General features: G+C 38.6%; 1 protein-coding gene across 1 annotated transcript in view; it reads left to right on the top strand.

Annotated features, from left to right (window-relative positions):
- XRN2 (5'-3' exoribonuclease 2) overlaps positions 1-11,838 on the top strand; it is an 84,054-nt gene that overhangs the window by 21,987 nt on the left and 50,229 nt on the right. Inside the window, exons 9-14 of the mRNA XM_012657204.1 lie at positions 889-963; positions 1,049-1,182; positions 1,282-1,339; positions 1,423-1,530; positions 7,496-7,540; positions 8,953-9,084. Coding sequence (XP_012512658.1) covers positions 889-963; positions 1,049-1,182; positions 1,282-1,339; positions 1,423-1,530; positions 7,496-7,540; positions 8,953-9,084 — 552 coding nt within the window. The remainder of the gene's footprint in view (positions 1-888; positions 964-1,048; positions 1,183-1,281; positions 1,340-1,422; positions 1,531-7,495; positions 7,541-8,952; positions 9,085-11,838) is intronic.

The raw sequence follows: 11,838 nt of genomic DNA on the forward strand, positions 1-11,838 counted from the left end.
CAAATCAAATTTATTAAAAACTTCTTGATACTTTTAAGTTACTCCCAGTTTCTGTGTATTTTTGGGTTCACTTAGTTAGATCCAGTTTCCTTTAAAGGTGCTTCTGTCTTAAAAGAATATGGTGCTTTTTTAAAAGACATTCTTGAGTGAAAAAGGTAGATACAAAATAAAATATGCATATGATTTCAGATATGCAATACAATAAAGACAATGTACATGTATCTGCACATATATTCAGAGAGAAGGGGCTAGAGGAATATACATTAAAATATTAATATTGGTTGGATGTAGAACAGGGTGGGCTTTTGTTTTAAGAATATGGTGCCTCTTTAAAAGACATTGTTGATAGCAAGCACTAGGGTTAGACTAGCTTAGGGTGGTGACAAGTGGAAAAAAATATAAGGTGGAAATATATGATTTCAGATATTTAATACAATAAAGACAATATACATGTACCTATGCACGTAGGTTCACAAAGAAGAGGCTAGAGGCATATACATTAAAATACTAATAAGGCCTAGGTATCGGTCAGGGATTGGTGAACCACAGTCCTTCAGTTTTGGCCCATGAGCTAAGGATGGTTTTTACATTTTTAAAGGATTGTAAAAACCAAAATAAAACATGAAAGAATGTTCAACAGAGACTGTATATGTCCCCCAAAGGCTATTTACTATCTGGCCTTTTGCAGAAAATGTTTGCTGACGTCTGGGGTAGGTGTGATTGGGTTTAAAATAAAATTTTTATTTTCAAATGATTTGGTGAGTTTTTTCTAGTTAATGCTTACAATTTAAAAATGAACCTTTCTTTAGGAAAAGCATTAAAATTTGCTTGGTTGGAAAAAATTACAGAGTTTAGAGTAGACTTTAATTTTCATTTCCATTCTTGCAGCATGATGAACTTGCAGATAGTCTTCCTTGTGCAGAAGGAGAGTTTATCTTTCTTCGTCTTAATGTTCTTCGTGAGGTATGTAGTAATAACCATTGGACTGGGCACTCTCAAGCAGGGTGCCTTTGATAGCTTTAATGGCAGCATTCCTTTCTGGTTGTAGTATTTGGAAAGAGAACTCACCATGGCCAGCCTTCCGTTCACATTTGATGTTGAGAGGAGCATTGATGACTGGGTCTTCATGTGCTTCTTTGTGGGAAATGACTTCCTTCCTCATTTGCCATCATTAGAGATTAGGTATGTGTATTTGTGTGGTTTTTCAAAGTATTGTTTTAGACTTCTTGCCTTTACAGTGCCTGCTGGTCCTAACACATAATGTTTGTCTCCTGGTGGCAGGGAAGGTGCAATTGACCGTTTGGTTAACATATACAAAAATGTGGTACACAAAACTGGGGTAAGTTTACTCTTGAATAATTTCAAAACACAAGTATTTGCTTTTGTAAGAAGATCATTTTACATGTATTTTATCACTTACAGGGTTACCTTACAGAAAGTGGTTATGTCAATCTGCAAAGAGTACAGATGATCATGTTAGCAGTTGGTGAAGTTGAGGATAGCATTTTTAAAAAGAGAAAGGATGATGAGGTAAAGTGTTTCTATTGCAGTAGCTAAAATTGCTCCTGTCTCTAATAGGCTATGATGATCCTGTGATTGTACTTTAACCTCTTTGGGTGTGTTGTTATATCATTATGGTGTATCAACACTAATGTCGTCATGAGCGGTCAGTGCTTTTGATTATTTCATAAAGGTTATGCTGTGTGGAACTATGTATTTCACACTCTTTGAGATGCACTATAATGTTTTTTCCTATCTTCTTAATCTTATTAGGATATAAGTCCAACAGCCATCTAATAAATAGGATATGAAAGAGGGTTCCAAGGCTAGGGACCAGGATTGAGCTAGTGGCTGCCATGTTGTATAGGCAGGAAGATAGGTTAAGACCTAAGAACTTGTATTTTAGGAGTAAAGTATAGGGATTCTGGGTTGAATTGTATTAGCCAGGACAAAGGGGTGGGAGAATGTACGATCTGGGGAGGGCTGCAGCTCTTAAGTAAGAAATTGAAACATAAAAGAAAGAAATAACAAAGCACTTGGAAATTGATTGCATTTGATGGGTGAGTGCTTAGGTGAAAAGTCCTCGTTTCCAGCTTAGGGAGTTGGGAGTTAAGAGTTTGCTGGTGCCATTCCCTAAGATAGCAAGCACTAGGTATATGATGGGTTGGGGTGGGGACTTGGTGGAAATGGAGTTTCATTTTAGAGATGTTGAGTTTGAGGGGCTACAGGACACCTTAGAGGAGTCCATCAAGCAGTTGAGCGAGTGTATGTAAAGCTTGGAGCAGAAGTCTTTTGAAAAGAGATTTGAGAACCATTAGCCGATGGGAGGTACTTGAAGCCATGAGTGTGAACTTGAATTTCCCCTTGTGTGGAGTGAAAGTGCCTCCAGGAGAAGACGAGGGAAGTATGGACATTTAAGGATAAAGAAGAGCCGCTTCTAGCCATTGGTGCTGCCTGAGGGTCAGAGTGTGATGAGCAGGCACCTAGTCTGGGCTAGGGGCTGGGGGCTGGGAGGCTTATTGTGAGGGGTGGCAAGGGAGGCCCACAGTGAGTGAAATGAGCAGGTTAGAAACAAAGCTTCTTGGAAAGAAAGTGATGGAAATCCTTTCAGAAACCGATTTTATAAAAAGTATATGGGTATTTTAAGCAAATAACAGCATAATATTGCTACATTGCATCATGATCTCCTAGCAGATTAAAACATGTCATTGAATCCGACAAGATTTTCTATTTTCTTCAACTTTTGTGTACTGAAGCTAGTAATCATCATTTTATGTTACATAGTGAGTTGACTGTAAGCCTTTTTCCCAAAAGTCTTCAGTAAGTACTTGGTACTCTTTTTCTGTGATGGCAGAAGTTTTCACATGTAAAATTAAAGTTACAGAACTAGCTTGTGGGTGTCAATGTCTACTGAAATAGCTATTTTTAACTGTTTTCAACAATTATGGTGGCTTCACTTGACCTGCTCCCATTTACACCTACCTAACAAAAAACTAATATTTAGGTCATTAAATACGAAATGTCTGATTTCGAATCAGAAGTGTAGTTTATTATGTCTCAAACAAGAAGCAGTACAGTTAATCAAAGTATGTGCCTAACGTGTTGACACAGTTTTGCTGCCATAACAGTAGCTTGTTTTTGCGAGCAGCGAAGAAGCCTGGAGAGTGAGTGGCAATGAAATCACAAAAGGCATTTTCTACAGCTTGTTGGTCCAAATCCTGGAAGAAGTGGTACTCAGTTGGTGCAAGGTCTGGTGAACACAGTGGATGACAGAGAGTTTCCAAGTCCAGCTTCTGTAGTTTGAGCAGCATCGTTTGTGCAACATGTGGGCCAGCATTGTCTTGCAAGAGGATTGGCCTCTCTCTATTGACTAATCTCGGCTGCTTAATCACAAGCATCCTCATCATTTCATCTAACTGGTTGCAGTAGACATCCGCTGTCATCAACTGGCCAGGTTTCATGAAGCTGTAGTGGGTAATACTAGCACTGGACCACCAAACAGACACCATTAGCTTTTTTTGAGGAATATTCTGTTTTGAACTGTGTTTCGGCACTTTATCCAGCCATGGTGCCGAACATTTGTGATTGTGAAAAAGAATCCATTTTTCATCACACATAACAGTATGGTGTAGAAATGGTTCACCTTTACGTTGTGACAACAAAGAAAGGCAAACTTCAAGACAGTTTCTCTTCTGGCCGTGCGTGGTGGCTCACCCCTGTAATCCTAGCTCTCTGGGAGGCCGAGGCAGGCGGATTGTTTGAGCTCCGGAGTTTGAAACCAGCCTGAGCAAGAGCGAGACCCCGTCTCTACTAAAAATAGAAAGAAATTAATTGGACAACTAAAAATATATAGAAAAAATTAGCCCGGGCATGGTGGCGCATGCCTATAGTCCCAGCTACTCGGGAGGCTGAGGCAGGAGGATCGCTTGAGCCCAGGAATTTGAGGTTGCTGTGAGCTAGGCTGACGCCACGGCACTCTACCCTGGGCAACACAGTGAGACTCTGTCTGAAAAAAAAAAAAAAAAGACAGTTTCTCTTCTGATGGTTGTTTGATTCATGCGGCACCTGTCTATCCAGCTTCTTTACCTTGCTGATTTGTTTCAGATGGTCTAGTATTGTTGGAATGGTAATGTCAAACCTTGCTGCCAATTCACGCATAGGCTGAGATGGATTCACTACCACTACAGCTTTCAGCTCATCAGTATCCACCTTGGTCTCAGGTTGCCCACGTGGCTGATTTTCAAGATTAAAATCACCAGAGCAGAACTTCCCAGACCATTGATGCACTGTGTGTTCATTAGCTACATCCTTCCCAAACACTTCATTGGTATTTGAGCAGTTTGCACTGCATTGGGTCCAAGACGGAACTCATATTCGAACATAACAGATTTTTGACTTATCCATAGTTTTGCAAGAGTTGCTCTTAAAAAAAAATTTGAAAGATAATCACAAGTTAAAATGTGTGTTTGAAAGACTGAGGATGTACCTTCACAATAAAAATAAAACTAGAAGTGTCAGGGGGAAATATCAGAGATATCAAGTATCAAACTTAGTACTTAAGGAAGTCAGACATTTCATACTTAATAACCTAATGCTATGTACTACCTCATATAAAAACCTTTGCTAGAAGTTTTTTTTATGCGACTTTAGCAGACTCTGTACCATTAAATATTGGTGATAAGTTGGCATTAGAGGAGGAAGTATGGAATTTTATAGATACCATAGTATCGTAGACTTAATTAATTAATATGGTTTCCAGCTGATCTGGTAGGGCATTTTAAAGCTTTGAAGCTTTTTTGGTGTCCCTGAAGTCATATGATGTCCTTTAGCATGGTTGGACATCAGGGGAAAATCTCAGAAATCCAATATTAAAATATTAAAGTTTCTGGGTATATGTATTTTTCTGGAAAGTCTGTGACTTTTGACAGATTTTCAAAGGAGCTCATAAACACAAAAAAGATTAGAGATGAGTAAGTTCCACCCGGGTGGACCTTCTGTTCTGCTTAAGTGTGACTGCCACACTTAGAAATAGGTATTTAACAGACCAGCAGAACAAGTGGTAGGAAAGGAATACAATATTTGTTATTAGAATTGAGCACTTATGCCAGAAATGTGATGCTTTTTATTTTATGAGCTTCAGTATTTGCCTTTTATCTTGCAAATGTTGTTCATTTATTCAGCCATTATTTGTTTAGTGTTTGTATGCCAGACAGTGTTCTGAGTGCTAGTGATATAACAACAAACAAACAAACAAAACAGATAAAAATTCCTGCCCTGATAGAGCTTACATTCTCCTAGGGGAGCTGGATGATAAGCAAAGTAACTAAGTAAACCTCATAACCTATTAGTGTTAAGTGCCACAGAGAAAACTAAAGCAGGTTAAGAGGCATTTGGGAAGGTGGAGATGGAGTGTTCTAGAAGTGGTGACTAGAGAAGGCCTCACAGACAGATGACTTTGAATAAAGACCTGAAGGATGTGAGGGAGTACACCATGCAGGGTTTTGCAGGAAGAGCATTTTAGACAGAAGGAATCACTAGTGCCAAGGCTCTGGGGCAGGGGCATAGCCAGGATGTCCACAGAACAGCAAGCAGCCAGTATGGTAGGAGCCAAGGGGGAAGGAGTAGAAGAGGAAGTCAGAAAGAGGATGGAGGGCCCAGTCTTGTGGGACCCAATAGGTCATTATAAGGACTGTAGCTTTCGTTCTGCATCAAGATCTGGTACATATTCTAAAAGGATCACTACAGCAGCCATGTTGAAACTAACTGTATGGAGGCAATGGTCAAAACAGTGAGCCCAATGAGGAGGCTTTTTTGTAATAATCCAAGGGAGCCTGGATGGTGGCATTAGAGATGATAAAGAGGTAATTGGATTCTGAACATATTTTGAAGGCAGAATCAATGGGATTGACTAATGGATTAAATGGAGGGTGTGAAAGAAGGAAAGGTGTCAAAAAGGTGTCAACAGTGACTCCAGAGTGTTTGTCCCAGTGACTGAAAAATGTTCTGAGCAACCCTCATGAGAAAGACTGTGGGATATGCAAAGGTGAGGTGGGGAAATTCCATTTTGGACTTGTTAAGTTTGAGATGGCAAAATGGAGATGTTGAATGGGGAGAGGCCTGGTTGAGGAGTCATCAGCATGTAGATGGTATTTAAAGCTGTGAGACTGGCTGATTAGTCCTATGGGAGGAGAGAAGTGGAGAGGTCCAAGTACTGGGCCCAGGGAGCACAAACATGAAGTGGTTGGGGAGTTGAGGAGTAAAGGCACTTTGCAAGATGGAAGAAGGAGAACCAGGTGAATGTAGAGTCCTGGAAGCCAAGTGGAGAGAGTATAGTGATTCAAGGAGAAAAGAGTCTTGGTCAGATAAGGACTGAAAATTGGCTAATGAATTTTATAATCTCTAGGTCATTGGTGACATAGATAAGTTTCACTGAAGATGGGGCCAGAGCTTGATTAAAGAAATCAGTAGTTTCCACATCTTAGGAAGTTTTAAGGTAGTTTGTCACCTGGGCTCCACTTCATAGCAGCAAACTTATGTATCCAAGGTTCAGCTCTTCTCCCAGCAGAAAGCACCAATTTCAGATCTCATTAAGGTATTATGTTGCACTTGACAGGACTGACTTGGAAGAGATAGAAGTGCAACTACTAGGATGACCATCAGTACAGTACCTCTTGGCCCCTGTTTTAGGCCACAGCAGCAGCCCTGGCCACCCTAGCTGTTGTTTCACTTCTTGATACTCCGGGAAACTTGGACATGGGCATGGGAGGGCTTTGAATGGCCCAGAGTTAGTGGGAAGCAAGTACAACCCAAAATCCTGTCCAGTTGAAACCATAGCTGCGTTTTGGAAAAGAGTGGAGGGAGAGAATCTATGTGGACTGGACCTGTTCCTGTGAATTAAATTGGGCCAGAGTAAGCGGTGAATTTCCTTCCTTCCTTTTCCTTGGATTGTCTTTTTGGAAGCTGGGGTTGGACTTAATGTTTGAATAGAGTCCTACTTCTATTTTTTCTCTGTTACGCCATGCATGCGACAGAGTTAGGAACTGTCAAGCCCTTTTTAGGTGAGAGTCTCATAAAATTGTCTTATTGATTTTTTGAAAAATCTGTCATCTTAGTTATTAACTCTATTCAACTAAAACTTAAGAATTACTATTTCCTTATACTTATTTGTATCTTCTTAATACTGACAGCCTATTTGCTCCAGGGTAGAACCAAGGGTCTTTGTAATGGTTCTTGCATTTTCCTGAAATGATGTCAAAAACTATCTGAAAAAAATTAAGAGCAATTAAATTGTATTTAAATTCAATTTCTCTACCAAGCTGAAGTTCTGTTAAGCAACACTTTGAACATACAGTCTGTTGCCTAGTTTAATCATGTACCTAGATTTCTGGGATCTTCCTTTATAATTTAAATTATCTCCCGAATCATTCCTGGTAATGTTTAACTCTGACATTTTTGTGTAATTATTTGACAGAATATGTGGATTTTATACTTTTAGGACAGTTTTAGAAGACGACAGAAAGAAAAAAGAAAGAGAATGAAGGTGAGTTTTAATTAATTTCATGAGATTGGCAATAGCATAAGTTTGTAATTTGTGAAGATTATGTTCATTTCAGAAGCTTTATTCCTTATCCAGTTGGAGTTAGGGACATAATATCCACCCAGCTGCCTTCTTACCTGGATAAAGAATACTGGTGTTGATTTTAAAGAGGCTCTTTCAAAGCTCTGGAGTTTGGGGGGAAGGAGGCAGGAGGTGGGAGGCAGGTGGTACTTAGCTCTTTGAATTGTTTACAGCAATCCAGTATTGTTTTTGTAATGAAAAGTCAACCCTTTGTATCCTCTTGAATGTTATTCTGTTTTATTCCTATGTCTTTGTCAGGTTAACTTTCCTAGAACACAACACTCTAAGCTTCGTTGTTTCTCTGCTCCAAAATCACCACTGACTTCTTCATCCCCTCAGAATCCAGTTCTGTCTTAGTTTGGTGTTCAGTGCACACTATGATCTGGTTGAATTCCAACTATCCAGCTTATTTATCCCCTGCTGTATTTTATATACACCATGACCCTACTGATGCAGTGTTGCCTTCATTTGGTACTGCCGAATGGATTTACAACTTTGCAACTCACATCTTACCTTTTCCACAAGGCCTCCCTTGTTGGTCCATTATTCTCTTAACTCTCATGCTTCCTGCCTGTGACATTTTTTTTCTTACTTAATTGCATTATGCTTTATAGTCATTTGACTTCATTACTTCTTGTTCTTCTTGTCTTCCCTACTGGATTTTCAAACCCGTGGAGTTTAGGGACTGCTTTTATGGTCATGTTTTATTAGAATTAAGTAATTCCAGGAAACAAGGGAGAAAAGTAGAGTTATTTTATTGTTGCAGGTAGGTTTAAAACCACTTAGATTGGGAGGGGCATATTTGATTTCTACTTACTATTTTCTTTCAGTCAATATCTGTTTTTTCAGTCAGCCAAGACTATCACCTAACTGGAAACAAAGAGTTAATTTTTAGCAAGGTGAAGAGTAAATAAAAGTTGTATTTCCTAAGTATAAGTCAAACTTGACTTATTTTTTTTTTTACTTTAATCATTGTATTATTTTTATTTGCCTGAAATTGTGTCTTAATTGTTTTCTGAAATTGTAAATAAACAGCGGGTTAGCATAATGAGACTTGAATAGATTCTTTCTATATATTAGGACAGTGTATTTATTGTTATAGTTTCAGGGTAGGGTTATTAAGTATTATTGACTGTTGTTTATAGGGTGTAAGTCACCATCAAATCAAGGTGTTGACAACTCTGTAATGTTAACAGAAATCCATTTGGCCTTTTAGTGAGTTTAGTAGTTAAGTACTTACAGTAAGAACTCTATTCCATTGCCCTCCTTTGTTCCTGTCATCTGTGTTGTTGTGATTTAATTTTAATTTCTATATTCATTTCCATTTACGTTAGAGAGATCAACCAGCTTTCACTCCTAGTGGAATATTAACCCCTCATGCCTTGAGTTCAAGAAATTCACCAGGTTCTCACGTAGCCAGTAATCCGAGACACGCAGCCTATGAAATGAGGATGCAGAATAATTCTGTAAGTGGCCTACTTTTATGTGGCATTGAATAGTAGTGAAAATCAGATGCCTCTTGCTGGGGGGTGGGTGTGTGTGTGTGTGTGTGTGTGTGTGAGTGAGAGAGAGAGAGAGAGAATCTTATCACTTAGCCTGGAGTTCTTGTTTTATAGTTTTTTATCAATTTCTTTGCCTTAAGAATTTTTAGCTCTGTTAAATCCATCTTTATCAGTATGGAAATATCTAAATCATGTGAAAGAAAAGTATGTGGGATAGTTGATGCACACGAATATAAAGATATAGCAAAGTGGCTGCAGTGTTTTTGTAATGCAGATGAGCCGCACTGCTTCCTTCTTCCCCTAAGAACAGGATGGTGGATGGTGCTGGAAGCATGTTGGAGACATCCATATGTCTCACAGCTGGGGCAAGAGGAGGGCAGCTTTTGCTCCCTTATTTTCCCTTTCCTCCCAGGGGTCAGTTATGGGCATTTTGCAAAATAGGTTTTTCTCAGGCATAACTCTCACTGTCTGATTCAGGCTTGGAATAGATCTGAATAAGTATTTTAAGCCCTCACTATCTAAACTCTGGTTGTTCCCTACTTGCGAACTTAGAAACATAAGGATGGATTTGCCCTGGTTATATTGATTTGCCTCATGGTATCCCTCCTTATTTGAACTTTGTAATCCAAATTGCAGAAGCAAATCAAGCTACCCAGCAAGGCTGTACTCTGTCCACCAGCTTCCTGTTGTAGTGGCAACAGATCATGAGCTCTCAGAGCACCTGGTGTGGCAGCAGCAGGGGCAAGGGAATAGACCATGAGCTAACAGTAGAGGAAGGAAAGCTATTATGGAAGGTTCAGTGTTAGATGTACATTTTTGCTATCCAAGGAAATTGCATAAGCTTGGATATTTAAGTTTTTTTATTCTAATAGTTTTCCTGTTGATGCTCAATTCTTTTATTACAGGGCAACCCCATATATGGAATTTTGCCATACCAGGAGACTGATTAAACTTGTATTCACATAAATTCACAGCTAGGCATTTTAGGGCCTTAGATTTGGAATTTGAAAACTTGAGATTTTGCATCTCCTGAGAGAAGCAGCCTGCGTTTCTGTTGTGTTTTTGTTCCATTTGATTTTGGTTTTCTTGTCTCACTAACAGAGTGGGATGTAGAGGGTCAGGGAGAAAGGGGTTGCAATGAGACATCTGGGGAGAACAGAAAAAGCTGATGCACATCATTCAAGATTATAGTGACTACAGTGCTTGCAGGGCAGAACTGAGAGTGACTGGTATTCTCAGATGCTCTGTTGATGATAGGATGCTTCTTTCTTAATTTTGGAGGGCAGGTAGGTTTAAACTTTTCCAGCTGTGGTTGCTTTGAGAAGGGTTCCAGTTTTATATTCAGGCTCTGTAGAGCCACAGGACTAGACTGTTGATCGATAAAATTTGCCCTGGGAGTAGGAATGGGGAGATTGGTGATAGTTTGCTTATTTGATCCTGTCTTAACCCCCTCTTGACACAATCATTTCTGTATAGAGTGGTATGGAATTGGAGTCTACATAGTGAGATTTTCACCTAGAATGTTCTGAAGCCAAATTACCTGTTTGTTTAAAGAGAACCATTAAAGTTATGGATTTTTGCCCGTTTATTTTTTCAGAGCTGTTGGGCTCATTAGTCTCCAGTACCTGTCTACTGATGTCAATATTGTTAATGTTTTATTAAATAGCTTCTGTTTCCTGGTATATGTGGTTTTAAATTTTGTATTCTAAAATGTAGCTTTATTATATCTGAGGCCATTCTCAGTTTAGTAGAATTTGGTTATAAACAGCTTTTTAAAAAAATTTGTTTGAATCTAGTATATTCGGAAAAGAGTACCTTTGTTGGTAGAGGCAGAGCAACAGAGATTTAGCATTAAAGGTGAATGGTTTCTTTTGCTTGAAAATCTATTATTTTTGTCTTCTAATGATGGAGTTTATGTCTTGTTAGTCAAGAATCAATTTGGGAAAGTTCGCTTTTTATACAACTTCTCTGTACTGAGACAATAGGAATATCACCTTTATAATTTAATCCAAATGATTAGTAGAGGATTAAAAAAACAATAGTGATGACTTAGAAGGGTTAACCACCATGTGCCAGGCAGGCAGCATGCCAGTAGTCTTTCACATATGCTGTTTCATTTAATTCTTACAATAACCTGTAAGGAAGTAGAGCATTATCATCCCTATTTTAAGATTAGGCTCGTGAAGTAAATTGCCCAAAGGCACACGGCCGGTAAAGGTATAACTTGGTATTTCAACACAGATCTGTCTAAAAATACCTGCACCATTTTTCAAATACACCAGTGCCTTCCTGTATTTATTTTTATTAGATTTTTAAAAACTGTATTGTCTATACATTTTCATGAAAAAAATTGACTTTTTTTTTTTATTTCAGCATATTATGGGGGTACAGATGTTTAGGTTACGTATGTTGCCCTTGCCCCCCCAACATATATTTTTGAAAGGGACATATATTGACATAAAATTGACATACATTTTTGAAAGCTCCATGTGAAATATAATTTTTTACTTTTCTTTGTGGTGTGAACTAAATGCCTTCATGCCATGGATAGTGTAACTAATTATGGTATCATTAAAATAGCCTTTCGAGTTCTCAATTTTAAAATAATTCAATTTACTCGAAATAGTTAATCCTGTGAATAACAGAAGGAAAACGTCACTGTGAAAGTGTTTCTGTGACTTATGTTTTTGGTGATTTATTCATTTAACTTTATTTACT

This window comes from Propithecus coquereli, unplaced genomic scaffold, assembly GCF_000956105.1.
Source record: "Propithecus coquereli isolate 6110/MARCELLA unplaced genomic scaffold, Pcoq_1.0 Scaffold533, whole genome shotgun sequence".
Classification (NCBI taxonomy): Eukaryota; Metazoa; Chordata; class Mammalia; order Primates; family Indriidae; genus Propithecus; species Propithecus coquereli.